The sequence below is a fragment of the Phallusia mammillata genome, chromosome 2, assembly GCF_965637545.1.
Source record: "Phallusia mammillata chromosome 2, kaPhaMamm4.hap1.1, whole genome shotgun sequence".
NCBI classification, from domain to species: domain Eukaryota; kingdom Metazoa; phylum Chordata; class Ascidiacea; order Phlebobranchia; family Ascidiidae; genus Phallusia; species Phallusia mammillata.
The window spans coordinates 26,429,057-26,445,829 of record NC_137253.1 but is presented as its reverse complement, the minus strand read 5'-3'; the positions used below and the strand labels follow the sequence as shown (position 1 = coordinate 26,445,829).

Here is a 16,773-nt window from a genome sequence, read left to right as displayed (position 1 = left end):
TAGGTTGGATATGTTTTATGACATGCACTTAAGGAGAGGTGTCTAAACTCTATAAACAAGCTGTCCCACTACAATCAGCTTATTCGAAATGAAAGGTTGATGTGTTTTTTCTACGATGGGCTCGTGCAGCGACAGTGTGGAATTTTCAACAGCATGTTTCTTAAAATCATTGCTGCGAAAGAGACAACAACAACACTAGCTAGCTTTTTTAACTAACTTGAGAATCCAATACAAATGCCGAGAAACTCTCTGTTCTTGTCATGTGCGCGTTTTAATAATGCGCCTACAGGACGTGTAACCCTCGTTTTCCATAGCGGTCAGCCCGTAAGCACAAAATATTAGGCAGTGACGTCATAAACATTTTTGAGCACTATATCGGTACAGGGACATTTTGACAAAATCATGTCAGAAACAATTTAAATTCAAGTTTTAGAAAATTTTGATATTATCTGCAAATGGTAACGGTTCAAAATGATCGTTTAATCAACATTTATTATGCGTACCAGTACGGTGGTACGCTCTAGTGAAGGACCGTACCACGTACCGTACCCCAGCTTTCTTTGCGTACCGCACCTACATACCGTACTTTTTGATGAAATCTAATGCGTACCGTACCGTACTGCAATCCTTGGGCGGAAGGGCATTAGTTTTTTCGACACGCAAAGCGCGACACATCGATAGTGTCATAATTTGCCTGCTTGTCATTTTTTCCATCAAAAAAGTCCCCGGCCGGGTTTTTGCCTTTGCTGCGGGTGATATACATTTAGGATCTCCGACGATGCCTATTATAGTAATATAGGCTATTAACTTCTAGTACGACTGTAAGACCGCCTCCTTGAACGTTTGGGTGGCGACTACGAGAATGTCTCCTTGTTTTGATTCGTGACCTATGTCGTGTTTGCCTTTGCTATGTGTGAAATATATTTATCGTTAATTCTTTTGGGTTTTACCTGCAGTATGTAGTACGTAATACCAATTTAAATACAGCCTACTGCTAAATTAGGATGAACAGAAAACCGTGCGCTAATTTTTTGCGTGGTTTCTAAAATTGCTTAAAAACGATTATTCGGTTAACCGACAAAACATATCCGGATATCGGATAGCAAAAACCTTTCGGTTAATCGGTTAACCGTTATCCGAAAAATTCAACCCCAACTAAATCTTCTGGGCTAAATTGACCCTAGTGCTACGACGCCAAAAGCGACCTGGTTAAGTCTGCCAGTCGCTAATTATGGGTCCCCTTCCCTGAAGGGGACAAATATTGATTTTACTCGAATTGTTTTTTTTTTTTTTCTTTGTTTTTCTTCCTAAAGTTTGTCCGACTCGTTTTTCTATCAAATGTTTGATGGATTTGACTGAAATTTACACAGATGGTAGATATAGTTATGTAGATGTGCATCCCACTTTGTTTTTGTTGATAACCCCAGTATTTACCCCGCTCGCCTCCTAAAATGGGTCTTTATACCCGGAAGTTTGTCCGACTCGTTTTTCCATCAAATGTTTGATGGATTTGGCTGAAATTTACACAGATGGTAGATATATTCATGTAGATGTGCATCCCACTTTGTTTTTGTTGATAACCCCAGTATTTACCCCGCTAGCCCCCTAAAATGGGTATTTTTCCCCCGAAGTTTGTCCGACTCGTTTTTCCATCAAATGTTTGATGGATTTGGCTGAAATGTACACAGATGGTAGATATATTCATGTAGATGTGCATCCCACTTTGTTTTTGTTGATAACCCCAGTATTTACCCCGCTCGCCCCCTAAAATGGGTCTTTATACCCGGAAGTTTGTCCGACTCGTTTTTCCATCAAATGTTTGATGGATTTGGCTGAAATTTACACAGATGGTAGATATATTCATGTAGATGTGCATCCCACTTTGTTTTTGTTGATAACCCCAGTATTTACCCCCCCTGGCCCCCTAAAATGGGTGAGTTTTTAAACAGTGTCAGAATTGGCTGAAATTTGGATTTCTTTTATAGTATGCCATTTATAGGTGTCGATTGTTGTGTTCAACCCTGTAGTCCTAACATTTACCCCACAAGCCCCTAAAGCAGTGGTTCTCAAACTTTTTTGACCGCGACCCAAATCTGAGTTTTATGAACATCTCACGACCCAAGCCTCAAACATCAAAAAATGTAACAATTTCGAGGCCACGTTGTCGCCGCATATGAGTCTGCCCATGTCAAAATGGCTGCAGGTTTAACGAGTTCGATTCGACAATACTACATAACACAACACACATTGTGGCTTTGTAGCACCATGGTCATTGATAGAAGTGAATCCCAAATCTAAAAATGTTTCCGTGTACGAATACTCATCCTCAAACGCTAACTGGTACAGTGGTACATATCCACGTTCAGTTTTGCATGATTAACTTTTATTCCCCGTGCTATGACGTAACAATCGCCATGTGCGTAACAGCAAAAATCAGAAGGCTATTGTCAATGATTAGTTCATTTTACTGTGCAACGTGGTCGAGTGAGGGGACAGAATTGAACCACCATAGTGTGACCCATTTTTTGACCCTGCGCGACCCATACTTTGAGAACCACTGCCCTAAAGTGTAAAACGTATTTGTATGTTACTGGGCACCACAAACGAAAGATTTCTTAGGAGCAATAGTGCTACAAGGGCAACCAGTTGTATGTTGCTTGGTGGTCGTTTTTGCGCCGGCTTGTTAACAGCCCTATGACGTCAGAAACATTAACGGTTGTTGCTCAAAACACCTCTAGTGGTCGAAATTTTAAACATTGGCGGATTGGGATGAAATTTTGCAGTACTATTGACTGAGTCATTGTGTTTTTTATATATTTTTTAGTTTGTGTGTCGAACCCAATTAGTTGCCCTACTAGCCCCCTAAAATGGGTCAGTTTTTTAAAACGTTAAATAGGACATACTTCAAACAATACTTGGGGTGAATCTAATTTTATAGTTTGTATTCTACATAGCATTATTATTTAAGCCCAGTGCCGATCACTGTGTTTTACTTTACAACACTCGACTTTCTCATGGTTATCTCTTGAATTGCATTATTTTCAACTTTGCATGTGTGGGGACCCATGAGTTTTTGCCTCCAGAAACGACTAAAGTTATAAAAGACGATGGCTAATATGGGACCCAACACAAAATAAGCATAGGAAATATATTTATGTTTTAAAATAGGTTATAGTGTATATGCAAGGGCAATATGTGCTAAGCCACCCTTCTAGTTCAAAAGTGATACTTGCTGCAGTTAAATATATTGAAACAAAACGCCGGAAGTAAACAGAATAAATTATTTCTTTTCTTTTTTCAAATGCTTTTGCCCACGTTTCAGCAACTCGTCGATTCCTTGGGTCAAAAAGTCCAACGGGTATCCAGTATAAGTTGCATCCTTTTTTCTGGGATACATTTTTTTGTAATGATCATCTGTGATTCTCTCTAAACTTACTAATATTCGATCACACTTTTCTGGCTCTTTAAGTTGTGTTGCATCTTCGTGAGTAAATTTAGCCTTTCCTATCTTCTTTATGTGATCGAGCAAAGTTACAGAATATGCAGATCTTGTTTCCAGTTTGGGCCACAGTGTGCAAATTGAAATAAAGCGTCTGTAGGGAGTACTCATGGTCAGTTGTCGTTAATGGCTGCTCTCAACTTGATTTCGAAATCGTCTGCAGAAAGTTTAGCGTCGGCAGAAATCTTTAGTAGTTTGTTTCTCGATTTTGCTCCCTGTAAAGTAAATAATAAATGTTTGTTAAGGGTTCAAATGGGTTAAATCAGTGGTTCTTAACCTTTTTGTTATTGTTACTCTTGAGAACTAGCAGACGAATTACATTTGCCTCCTCTTCAAAAAACTACAAACCACAACGTCACATAAGGATGACGTAATAATACAAACAGACAATGTACTTTCCCTATAAACAAGTCAAACCATCATGTTGGACTTATTACTAATAATGACCCACAGGTTAAAAACCGCTGGGTTAAACATTCAACAAAAAACAGTTGTACAAACCAATTAACCTATTTATTGACATTAAACAATGTTACATTTAAGCATTTGTTTTGTAAAGTAATTGAACTTAATCATATATTCACTAGCCCAAAACAACAAACAAAGCAGCATGTTTTATTCTAAAAGATCTGGCATTTGCCCAATCATTATAAAGTGATAGACATTTGTGAAAGGAAAACCTACTGTTTCAATGGTAATGTGGCGCTTGTGGACTCCAAGAGTTGATGCAATGAAGTTGCAAATTGCAGTGTTGGCAGCACCCTTTTGTGCCTGAGCTGATATTGAGACCGATAAACCCTCTTCAGTCAAACCTGCAAACAAATGTTAAAAAAGTCCTCAAAAAACAGTATGTGTACAAGTATTAAAAGGCAAGAAACATATTTTACCTGTTATTTGGTTGTTCTTTGCATTTGGTTTTGCTCGCAGTTGTATAAAAAGGTTTCCACTGTTTTCTTCACAGAACTTTATGGCTTTGTTTGAGGTAAATTTCTGTGCAACAACTAAACCCTGGGGGAGAAAACAAAAAATGTACAGCACATATAGCATTTTGAACAAAGTATGGATTCACTTACTTTTATATTTGGCATAAACACAACAAACACATTTCTGTGCATCAGCAACTAAGGAATTTTAGTTTTTCAAAAACCTAATAGCACAAAAAAAAATTAGGAACTTTTGAAAATATTACATAAGCTACCATCTAAAATCAATAAAAAAATTTCAACAGTTCACCTATTGATCAACCGCATTGCAACATAATATGCATTTGAGTAAGCAGTTCATGCATCTTAATACAGTATGCTTCAGAGCAAGATATAATTGTTTCCCATTAGAGGTTCAAAGATTTAAAAAAATTTAAGACACAAAGTACAAAAACTTAAATTGCATAAACATGGTCATGAAAAATGTAGTTGTACATATTGCACCTTCATTGCGTCACACATATAAGTTTTAAAAATTACAACAAATGATGAAAGTATTGGATGTCAATCACCCAATTAAAGACTCATATAATTAGTGTACCACTCCAGTCCTTCAACAGTGGTGGTAGCAGGAGTATATTCACACCCAATCCAACCATCATACCCCAGTATTTCAAGTAAGTCAAATATGTAGGAGTATTGAATTTCCCCAGCAGTTGATGGCTCATTACGTTTTGGGACCTGGCTAAGCTGAATGTGACCAATCTTGGGAAAAGTCGACCTTACTATGTCAGTAAGATTTCCCTCCATCAATTGAACATGAAAGAAGTCCAACTGGTACTTTATGTTGGGCTTATTCACCAACTCCAGGACTTGCATTGCTTCAACACTTGTGTTGATAAAGTAGCTATTTTTCATTGTCTTGTTTTGTATAGGTTCAATCAGGCCAGTTAACCCATGGGCCTGCAGTTCATCAGCGGCATACTTCAGGTTTTCAACATACGTTGCCATTGCCTTTGTTGTCACTGCTTCTGGGTGACGAAATCCAGCCATAACGTGCACCCGTTTGCAATCCAAAGCATTTGCATACTTAATGCCCAGACTTAATTCGTCGCGAAACTTTTGAACTTTGTTGTAATCAGCTGCGTGTCCCAGGGATTCTGAGCAACCAGTATTTATTAGAACTTGGTCGATATTTGCTGCATTTTTTGCTGCAATCAATTCGTCAATAGAAAATTCGTATGGCCAAGCCGCCTCAACACCATTAAAGCCGGCTTTGGCGGCAAGCCCATATCGGTCGAGGAAAGGGGATTCCTTGAACATCCACGATACGTTAGCACAGAATTTTAATTTTCCCATTATCGATAAAAACAAGAAGCACTTAACAATGTTATTGCGTCTCTGCGACCTGCGCTGTGCAAAAGTACAATGTCAATTACAAGGTTAGTCACGCGTGAGATTTTGAAATACATAGAAATCATAATAATCATGAATATTTTCACTGATCTCTACAAGTCAGTGACATTTTGCAATTTACCTGACAAGTCATTCCCAATATCCGAACCAAAACAGGATCGAAAGGTGTAGCCAATCATTTTAAAGGTACTTTTAAAATCATTGGTGTAGCTAAGAAATGTATTTCATGAGAATCGCTAATTTGCATTTCAGCAACACAAATAACCAAAAATATTTTGCAGCCTCTCTAAATAACGAAATTTATTTACACAATGATAAACGTACCGAACTGGCCAATACTGTATTTCTGTATACCGTATATATATATATATATATATATATATATATATATATTTATATTTTATAATATATATATATGTCTTTTTTAAATAAATTATCGTCATTTTTGCATTATATTAGCACGTTAGCAAACAGAAAGTCGTAGCAGAGATGAGAAAAAAAACGATAAATAAATAGGCAAAAAAAACTCATGGCAGAAAGATGCATCACAAGGTAGCTTCGATAAAGCTTCGTTAACATGGACAAAACGACCGGGGATTGAAATCTGTTTAGGACTGGCATGCCATCAATTAAGCGTCAGTCGACGTGAGTTTTAATTCATGCAGTTACATGTATTTTCACTTGCTGTTTATTTGTTTAACTTTTGCCTGTTTTGTATCTGTTCGGGAACACGGGTGACTGACTTGATTACCGGTTTGGTCGTTTCATCATCCGCCAGTTGCTTGTCAAACTTGTTACATTCACACAACTTTAAATTGGTTTACTATTTGAAAGCTTATTAGTCTACTATGTCCTTTCTTGAACAAACATTTAAAGATTTAAAGTTTTAAAGCAACATTTAAAGTTTTAAAGTAATCAACATTTCGCACTAATCATTAAAGGAGACAATATATGTGTTTTTTTGACTTTTTCAAGTAGAAAACACCACAGGATAAAGCAAGCGACACAACAAACGTAACAATGTGCGAACAACTTCAGCCTGTTTCAGGTTTTCGTAGAAATTATGTGTACAAAATGGTGTAAAGAATTAAAGGCGATTTTCATGCTGGTTTAAAAGTTAACAAAAGTCATTCAATGGAAAGTCTGTTTGGCAAACTATACAGGAAAACCGTTAAGTGTCGGACTTGTGTTAGGGCAGTGGTTCCCAAACTTTTTCATATTTTTTTCAAAACGGTCCCTTTGCCATTATTTCGAGGGCTTGCGGTCCTTAGGCCTAAATGTGTATTTCATAAAAAACGAAAGTTGATTGCAGGATTTTAGCTAGTTATGCAAAATTGCGCATAACAATCATCCAAATACAGCATGTGACATCACAAACAGGACAAATACATTACGTTTGTGCGCGAACAATTGCATTTTTGATAGTTGTCATTCAATAAAGGCCATTGTTTAGCAATAGAGACAATCGATTCTCAATTCTACTTTGATTTAAACTTATTTAGTGGCACAAACTGACGCCAAATAAGATTATAGAATTACTTCAACCGCTTCGCGGTCCCCCCAAAATTGCCTCACGGACCCCTAAAGCAGGGGTCCGCAAATACTTTTTGACGCGACCCTAAAAAAATTGCTCTAAATTCTCGCGACCCAAGCATTTTGTTAGCTTGTAAGTTTGTGGAAAATACTAAACAACTAAATGTCAATACTAAGACTAGTATTGTGCTATTGTCAGTTGATATTTTCACATAAAACAGTAGGTAAACGAATGTATTTATTCTAACAAATGAGAACCGCATGCTTGCAGGTGCGCTTAATTTATTGCATTGTTACATAGACTTTATGTAACAGTTACATAGTCATACGTAACAATGTAAAAGTTAATTAGAACCTTGGAAAAAGCCGAAGTTCGTTAAATGGGATGGGATGCTTATATTCATGGGAAATTTAAAATATTTCGCGACCCAGACTGGACGGTCTCGCGACCCAAATTTGGGTCGCGACCCACTATTTGCGGACCCCTGCCCTAAAGGCCCGCGGACCCCAGTTTGGGAACCGCTGAACTGAAGTAACGACACTTTTTGTCGTCTTTTCTAAATATCCTGTGTTTTTGGGTCCTTTCCTGTGTTTTTTGGGTGCAAAAGCGTAAAAAATTGCGGAGAAAAGACAATGGTGCCAGCAGGTATCACTTTTGGGACAGTGGTAGTTTTAAGAAATAACGTCAGTATGTGCTGGGTAAAAGTATAAGTACACAATTTTTAAACAAGTTTTTCGTTTTTACACAAAAGTGTTTGTCTTCCAAATTCATCCACGTTAGCGTATTTTGAAGCTGTGTTAAGGAATACAGAAACTTGTGTGGCGTTTGTGAATTAAATAGCAGGGTCCTCGGATATTTCTGTTTCTAAACATATTCCAAATCACTTCTTAACAAACGTTGCACTTTGGGCACTTAAACAAATTTTTGCATCATTTTATGCAAAGCATCAGATAGAACCATATAGGCACATATTCCAGATCACTCCTTAACAAACATTGAACTTTGGGAACCAAGAACAACTTCCGATAAATGAAATTGGACTATTGCGTAGTTGTTTTGCATCATTTTATGTATGTTTTTGCCTCATTTCATATAAAGTAGATTTACAAAAACCCTAAATTGGAAATATTGTAGTAAGCACTTTAAAAATCCCCAGCAGTCGACATTGATTACACCAGCACTGTGCTAAAAAAACATCAAATATAGCACGATTCAGTTTTTTTGAACTTTCCAACTTTTGAATTGCGTAAATTTAATGCAAGTGACAGATAAACGTGACGTGCTGGGCTTTAACCAAACTTATAACATTAAAATCCCCATGCAGTTTATGCTTTAAAAAACCCTCGCTCTAGTTTCATGACTATTTATGTGTAGTTAAACAAGAGTATGTAGTTATGTACAGTTAACTCACAGTATGGATTAATGTATTGTGTACATGTTACATTTGTACATAAGCGTTGGTGGTAAGTTGGTGGTAACGACATGAATCGGAATATGCTTAAGATTTTCAATGAAAAAATGCACCACGTGTCGCACGTTTGAATGCCCACAAAAAACGGAAGTTTCGTTATTAAAACTACCGCGTACAGAGAACTCAATTGCAGCAGAAACAGGCTATTCGACCAAGCAGTTCTGTAAAAAAAATGATTTGAAACTGAAACTGATATGTGTGATTTACGTGAGAAAGTGTACTGGGTGAATACAGCATGAACATATCGACCATACTGAGTTGTGTGCTATCACATGTAGTACACTGTAAATGCTAAAGGTGGATTTGTGTTGGGTGGATTTTTTTCCACCCTTTTACGTGGGTTGTATTTTTTACATGTACCTTTACGGGCATATTTTACTCCTTTTGCCTTTACATTAAAGGTGGAATATGGGTTTTCCCCCCGTTGTGCCAGTTTCGTGGTCAACAATGTTTCTTACCGGGCGTAGCCTACTTAAATTACATTTTGTGCAAAAAGCAACTTGTTTGATTGTTGTTTACTGTTTTTTTATTCAGTAGTTTTGTAAAAGGCGTTGGAAAACAACTGCCGCCACCACCCCAATAATGGTCAACTACTGCGCATGCGCGTTTGTATTTTGTAGTCCACGTTGTTGCGAAAAACACGCGTTTGAGTTTGTAGCCTGTGTTTATCTATGCTAATCAGGTAATGCTGTGCAGTTAGACAGTAAGAAGTTTGATCAGAAGTTTCTTAAAAACAAAACAGTTTGTGTATACTGTGTTTAAATTGTTTTTATTGACACGTTCCAATGTCCAGTGCAGCTATGCAGTGTTACCACTGAAGATTTCTTAAGTGCCGGGAAACATTACAATATTTGTTGTTTACAATACAAAACTATGATGTATGGAAAAACACATAATTGTCACATAAAACACATAAAAGTTGGACATTAGTATGTTACCTACTGCATTAGTTATTTTTGTTTTTCAATTTTTGGAGATGTTTTTTCTTATGGTGGCATGGATTTGTATTTTGATTGCTGCCACTACAAAATTAGTGACATGTTTGTGACTAATGTTGTCGATGATAATCCTGTTTTTTTAAAGTGAAATTTGGTTGGTCATTTAAACGTGCTTGGTTTTTAGTTGGCAATATTTATGACCTATTTGTTAACAAACAGCTTCATGCATACTGTGTTCATTATTATCCAAGTTTTGGCAGGTGGTAAAACTTGGCAGTGAGTTTGCTGGTCCCTTTTATGCTTATACTTTACAACAGTTACATCAAAATTAAAGTACCTACATTGTTTGTAGATTTATCACATTTGTGTTTTTCAGATATTCAGCAAAATGTCATATACATTTCATGTGACACATAACCAGACAAAGCAACTTGTCACTGTAAAATGCCTCAGTGACCTTTATGAGGAGATTGCCAATGTGTTTGGTATAAGTGATTTTAAACTTCAGTCTTATGTCGAACAGTTTAGTGACTGGGTTGATTTCGACACGCTCCAAGAAGCTCCTACCACAGGCAAACTTAAAGTAATAATTAAAGATGTGGAACAGCTTCAACATATAGAACAGGAGAATAGCTACTCTTCAACCATACCAGAATCAGACACAGTTGAGTTAAAAGAAGAGTTGCCTTCTACCTCATCAAGTAAAGACACCAGAAGTTGGCCGATGATATATAAAGTTCCGGAGCTACCGGCACATATTTTTTCAGAAATCAGAAGTGTTGAGAAGGGAGTCACAGCACACATTGGGGGAAAACTTAGGAGAAGGATTGTGGCCATAATTTTTGAAGACATGGTCAAGTATACTTTGTAAGAATAAGTTTAAAGCTGTATTTTTTGTTGAGTTAACAAATACCATTGACAGATATCCAATGCCGTATCAATACCAAGAAGTGTGTCAGTCACTCATTGCTGAATACCCGATACTGAGGGATCGATTCTCAAATACTGGCTGTTACTTTTTACTGTATGTTTTTTTGCTTTCTGAAAAGGATTTGTATAAAGCTGTTTTACATTTACTTTATTTGTAGACAACATGGGTGAAAATGTTGAGAACCAAGTTTACAAACTGGCGCAGACAGTTTACCAATAACAGTTATCGAGAAATTATGAAGCGAAAGTATGGTCATGTGAGGAGCAACAAGTCTGTTGTGGTAAATGAGGACTGTAGCAAAAAAAGAAAAACTGATGTAAACACTTGATTTTTGAGAGTAGTGGGGATATCTGAAACTTTAATTTTATTGCAGGCAAATATGACACAGCCTGATGATTTCGCCACAAATATCCTTGTAGATCAGCTTCAAAAAGAACCGTGCAAGCGAGAACCTTGTGAGGAAACAATAAGGGATAGACTAAAAAGAACTTACGAGTTTCGTCGAAATTTTAAAGGAACAGCTAAAGACCTACTTGAGATGTACCAACCTTTAAAATCATCAAAATGGGTGTGCATATTTAGTTCTTTGATGCCAATTTTATTCATTGATATTAGCTTTATATAAAGAAACAGTGGTGATTTAAAATACTTTATATTCTAGATTTTAGAGGAGATGGAACAGGTATCAGGGATTAACATGAAAAAGTTGCATGCAGATGAGTTTCAAAAAATCAAAGCAAAAATTAAGTGGGAAGGACAAGTCAATGATGCTATTTTAGGTTAGTTTAAAAATGAATGTAGTATGTGGCACATGTTAGCAAAAAACATAGGTTTGGTGGGTATTACTTTAGAAAATAAAAATTTTAATATCTTTTTTTGTGTCTGTAGAAATGAAGAATTCATGGATCTTGTTTTTACCAGCAGTTTTCCAAGAGAAAATGAGCAGTTTTTTTATTTTGATGAGGTAAGGTATTGTAAATTGACATGGTCACTTAAATCTGCAAACTGATACTTAAGATACTTTTGTAGAATGTCCATTGGCCATATCCACTCGTTACTGTAGCACCTTCGTCAACTCTTGTTCACATTGATGGAACAGAAATTTGTGTTGAGGGTGACCTTATTTCAGCATTTGCAACTTTGATTGCGGCATATTGGGTATTTGATGTTGTCATACCTCCTCAATGTTGTAAAACCATGGCATTTGTGTGTGGCTATATTCTAAATTTATCTGGAGTAAAAATACCTTTACCTGTACTGCGCATTATAAACTCATTGTAATGCTACCAAGACTTAGATTTTGTCTGCCATAAAAATATGTGTGTATCTTTCTTTGCTGTAAAAGTTTTATGACTTGAAAACTGGGTTTACAGTGCTACATTTGAATTGTTCATGTTAGATTGTTTAAGTATTTACAGTGCATCATTTTAACTTGCTTGTTAAGGTAATACAAGATGTGTTCGTTAATAATTTGAAGTGTTGTTTTAGGGTGAGAACATTGTTTTGACAATGGTGGAATTGGTGTTTTCCTCCCAAAAGATATGGCATGTTAGGGTGGAAAGGTGGAAATACACCTTAATTACGAGGCCGTTTTCATTACTTACGGGTGGAATTTTTGCAATTCCACCTAGTAAAATCCAGTATAAAATTGGGTGAAAATGTATAAAAACACCCGCTTGCGAAGATCGGTTTGTTTCTACCCTTGGGATATTAAGAAAACTTCCCACCTTTTGGTGGAAATTTTGAACCACCTGTATGGGTGGTCGTTTACACCTTTACGATTTACAGTGTAGGCTACTGACTTATAGGTAAAAAGGCCAGGTGTTGTGCAGCAGGTTGTCTTAGAAACATTGACATCACTTAATCGTGTTTAAAAATTCATGAAGGAAAGAAAATCAGACGGTATCCATTTACAGTCGGCTCTGTCTCATAGCACCAAAACGGCAATTTAATTTTCTCTTCAATGCAAGTGGCTGCTCTGAAAAACGGCACGATTAGTTATTTGCAGCCCGGTATTGGCAGGAAGTCGCGCTAGCGGTTGGTTGTTACAGAAATCACGAAGAATGTATGTTTTGTCAGGCCTGGTGGTTGTGCTTAACCGACCAGTAACTGTTTAGTCAGAGCAAGTAGTGGTATTGTACCAAGAAATGACCGAACGAAACATGTTTTACGCTGTACTATAGGCAGAGAGTCCGAGAACGTCATTATTTTCAGACGCTCAGTCGCACAGCTGGATACCTTTAACCACATGTAACAGCTTTGTTCACTGCCTTGTTCGCAAGTTTGACAAAAAGTGTTTTAGGTACCATACAAGCACGTCGGCTAAGATCCATATAAACCAGTATTTGCATTATGAAAATTGTGGCTTTTAGTTTTTGTTGTTGCTGGCAGTTTGTAACAAGGGAATTTAATTTAGTGCTTGGCCTCGAGAGAATTGGGCTTCCCAACACAGGACGGTGGAAGTAATGTACAGAATTAAATTAAGGATCAGTCATCAGGCTGCTGGCAGAAGGCGCTTACAGCACCTCAATAAAAAAGTTAACAGAAGGTTAACAGAGATAGTCCGTTACAGATTTTGCTACGTGACCTGTTTCTTCTTTCAACGCAGAATAAACAATAAAATTTCCTTGACTTGATTTATTGTTTGCCAAAAATGATTTACGTTTAGGCTATATTGCTCAGATAGGCAGGCACTAAATTTCGTGTCATTATGAATGACTTCCGCTTGGTGATCACGACCAACCGAAAGCGTTTTGAGGGGATATAGTTTGCTTACCAATTAAGAACCCCTTGCTCTGGTTTGGATCATGTAGAATGAAACAAACACGGATTAACATTAGTTTAGTTAGTTTTTTTCTGATCCGTTTGTACAGAACTAAGCCAGATATAGCGCACAGCGACAGAATAAAACAAGTGGAAAGTGAAATTTGCAAGCAGTAAGGTATATTTAACATAAGTCGACGTGTCTCGAGTCTGTAGCATAGAAAATCCAGTGCTTAACAAATTAATAGTGTTTGAATAACTTTAAGATTTAAAACCCCATCGTGTAATCAATACAATGCTTAATTATTCATCACCCAGATTTGTGTATGTAAGTTTCGACTGACCACTGGCCATTACGCAACCTAAATTGAATTGAAGGTTCTGCCCTACAACGTTCCAGGCGTTATCGATTACTGTGCGTTTCGCAGAGACGTGATAGGTAGACTGTCCATCTGGTTTCTACACCCTAGTTGGTTTCTTAACATCGCCTGTTGAGGAGAAGGTGACAAGCAACATGGCAAAACAAATGGGAAAGATTGTTGGGAACGCTAAAGGCCTTGCTGGAGACTATGCAGGCACAGCTGTCAATACAAGCATAGTCGTCGTCACTACAGGACTTGAACAGCTGACCACCTTAGCAACGTACAAATGTCCATGCGTTGAAGTTTCACAACTTGGTGGATGCAACAATACTATTGGCAAAAACACGTGTCGCCCGCAGTTACTGAACCAATGCTACGGGCTTTCGTTTATCATAGCCCCGGCGATTGCACTTTACGTCTTCGGGATTGCTTCGAATCCGAGGACATGGAAATCAGTCACTGGAGTATGCAAGAAGACCGAAGCGCTTCGCCGAGGTTTAACTGAAGCCTGCTGGACATTTTTTGGCATCGGAGGTCGAGCTTTTATTGCACCCCTCACTTGGGTTATTATATCGTTGCTGGACGGACGCTACTACGCATGCGCTGTAACTGCGCTCCCGTTCGATGTTTCTGGAACCCCGCCAATTTACACCAGCTGTGAAAAGGTATTTTTATGTGCATAGAAAAAACTTACTTAACTTTTGGTACTTCTCCTTTAATAAATCCATGTCAGTTAGCAACTTAATACCCAGTCCGTATATGTACGTAAGCTGTGTTAAATGTTAAGCTACCTAACAACATTTTTGAATACCTTTGCTTGTAGACTGGGGTGGAGGGTATAAATGTATGTTGAATAAAGAATGAAGCCTTTTATAGGTTGTTTTTTGGATTTTGTTCTGTATCCCCGCCAAATGTATTTAAGCTTTTGCCCTTTTAAATCGGGTTTCGAAACTTCTGTATTTACCCTTAGACCATAATGGCAGTCTTTCTACGTTTGTTAATTCATTTAGATGTGAATTTATTTTTACTGTTAATTACCTTTTACGATTTATCTCATTGAAAAGGGTGGTATATGCGATGTGAGTTCAAGACTCTTTAGAGGTACGTTATAAGAAAAGGTTTGGAGAAACACCGCCTTGAAGCAACTGACTTGTTAGAAAAAATATTTTAAGTGTCAATATTATGTTCTGCTTGCAACAGGTTGCTGGAGACAAAATCCCAAAATACTCCAATCACTACCAAAGAAATCGGAGCGCGTCTCAGACTCTGGGTTGGATAGTTTTAGCTATAGCCATCATCTTGGGGATGGCCCTATACGCCTGGAGCCAGTGTAGTTCTCCCCTCACCTATTACCACGCAAAGTACTTCAACCTTTACAGAGCTTATGAAGTGGCGGAGTTTGATGATGAAATGAAAAAGAAGGTAAATGTACAGTGGCCTGGGTTTGATAAAAACGACTCTTTGGGGCAAAAAGGAGTGTTACTTTTGGTGATGGAACGCAAATGTTTCGAGTTTGAATAAGATTCTGTAGAAGGGTTTAACCAGTGGTGGGATTCAGTCGGTTCGCACCGGTTCTATAGAATCGTCTCACGAAATTTTATGAGATCAGCGAACCGGTTAGCAATACTGGTTACTGTCAATGGACTTTTGTAACAGAATCGGCTGAAAAATATGACTTTTGTGATAGAACTGGCTGGCAAAAAAATTGAATTCCACCACTGGGTTTAACGGACGTAGCCAAGAGCCATCCAAGCAAATTTGCCAAAAGAATGAACGAACTAATAAATTTATATGTGATAATTTATATTACGATTTGAAGTTTACTTAAAAATAGTATTGTTTTTTGGGTATCTCTCTCACAAAACTGTTTTTTCAACTATTGGCTCAGGTTACATCATTGCTTTTAGCATATTTTAACACCAAACTTACAATTTAATTGTTACCATAGGCACAAAAGGACGCTGAAGCCAATGTCCTTAAGTTTATGGAAAAGCCACGACCTAAAGAAGAGTGGGATCAGATTTCAACGGTGTATGACTTTCACCGGGATAAGAAGAACTTGGCTCTTTACTCCCATCTACATGAATGGGTTCAAAAGCAGAAGAAGCCTACTGTGCGTAAGCCTGATAAGGAACTTCTTATCCACGACAACGGGGCAACTTCCGATGATGGGTTTGGTGCTGACACAGCTGAAACTGTGATTACGTGATTTTGCAGTCACAAATGAACAAAAAGTCTGTTTGTTCCATGGTCAACTATGATTTGTACTTTTTTGCAAAAAATGTTAAATACTGTGTGTTCTGTTTTCTGAGTAAATTTCTTTGCCAAAATGCCACCTGTATCTTTAAGTATGATAAAAAGCGTTTATCGTAACAGAATATTGTTCAGTCAACACTTTGATAATGTTCTTTATCTAAACAGCTACAAAATAACGAATCTATGTACAAAGCAAATTACAGTGTCATGCTCTTCTCTTCTTAAAGCAAATCCAATTGAACAAAAGTAAAACCAATTTCCTTATCTTTAAAACTTGAATCTACGTATATGTTTGGCTTATCAGGTGGCATTGTTCAAAACTGTTGCCAAAATTTAACGCCTAATTTTAGGGGCCGTTATTCACGAAAAAAATTCAGTGTTATTTGTTTGTTTTTCGCTTCACATTTTTGCGCCCAAATTACGATATACGTGTTCTTCTGATTGTGGGGATATACAATAAAGATTTTGCACCGATTTTTAACTCTTTTTGTAAAGCCTTTAAAATACATTTTTTCTTTTAAGTCAATTCAAAAACTAAAATTTGATAACCAACACTTTTTGCTGGCAATGGATTTCGTGGCAGCCTACTTACACGAAACAATAACCAAATCTATACAAGCACATATAGTCGTTCTCTATAGTGTTAAAAAGTAATGACGAACTTTTTATTAAAACCCTTT

General features: G+C 37.2%; 4 protein-coding genes across 8 annotated transcripts; 2 read left to right on the top strand and 2 right to left on the bottom strand.

The window, feature by feature from the left end:
* Positions 1-3,546: 3,546 nt before the first annotated feature.
* Positions 3,547-4,637, bottom strand: LOC145214826 (UPF0235 protein PCC7424_0673-like). Of its 2 annotated transcripts, XR_013857136.1 has the most exons (5): positions 4,573-4,637; positions 4,387-4,507; positions 4,184-4,311; positions 3,777-3,899; positions 3,652-3,714 (listed from the first exon to the last, which is right to left on the bottom strand). XR_013857136.1 is itself a non-coding variant. In XM_080083430.1 (4 exons), the coding sequence occupies exons 1-4, from the start codon at positions 4,612-4,614 to the stop codon at positions 3,613-3,615; spliced, it is 393 nt and encodes a 130-aa protein (XP_079939556.1). In that variant the 5' UTR covers positions 4,615-4,637; the 3' UTR covers positions 3,547-3,612. The 2 variants fall into 2 exon arrangements, 1 of the variants encoding a protein (XP_079939556.1); XM_080083430.1 differs by lacking the exon at positions 3,777-3,899 and having other exon boundaries at positions 3,547-3,714.
* A 62-nt stretch (positions 4,638-4,699) lies between these two features.
* Positions 4,700-5,868, bottom strand: LOC145214825 (putative hydroxypyruvate isomerase). The gene has a single exon (XM_080083429.1). It carries the CDS (start codon positions 5,779-5,781, stop codon positions 4,999-5,001), a length of 783 nt encoding a protein of 260 aa, XP_079939555.1. The 5' UTR covers positions 5,782-5,868; the 3' UTR covers positions 4,700-4,998.
* A 4,277-nt stretch (positions 5,869-10,145) lies between these two features.
* Positions 10,146-11,710, top strand: LOC145214162 (uncharacterized). Of its 4 annotated transcripts, XM_080082638.1 has the most exons (5): positions 10,146-10,648; positions 10,870-11,028; positions 11,086-11,280; positions 11,374-11,491; positions 11,601-11,710. In XM_080082638.1, the coding sequence occupies exons 2-5, from the start codon at positions 10,885-10,887 to the stop codon at positions 11,678-11,680; spliced, it is 537 nt and encodes a 178-aa protein (XP_079938764.1). In that variant the 5' UTR covers positions 10,146-10,648; positions 10,870-10,884; the 3' UTR covers positions 11,681-11,710. The 4 variants fall into 4 exon arrangements, 3 of the variants coding, with proteins under 3 accessions (XP_079938764.1, XP_079938763.1, XP_079938765.1); XM_080082639.1 differs by lacking the exon at positions 10,146-10,648 and having other exon boundaries at positions 10,800-10,992; XR_013856978.1 differs by lacking the exons at positions 11,374-11,491; positions 11,601-11,710 and having other exon boundaries at positions 10,870-10,992; positions 11,086-11,115.
* Positions 11,711-13,784: 2,074 nt separating this feature from the next.
* On the top strand, positions 13,785-16,567 carry LOC145214751 (calcium homeostasis modulator protein 6-like). The gene is made up of 3 exons (XM_080083355.1): positions 13,785-14,502; positions 15,038-15,259; positions 15,786-16,567. The coding sequence occupies exons 1-3, from the start codon at positions 13,990-13,992 to the stop codon at positions 16,044-16,046; spliced, it is 996 nt and encodes a 331-aa protein (XP_079939481.1). The 5' UTR covers positions 13,785-13,989; the 3' UTR covers positions 16,047-16,567.
* The last annotated feature ends 206 nt before the right edge of the window (positions 16,568-16,773 follow it).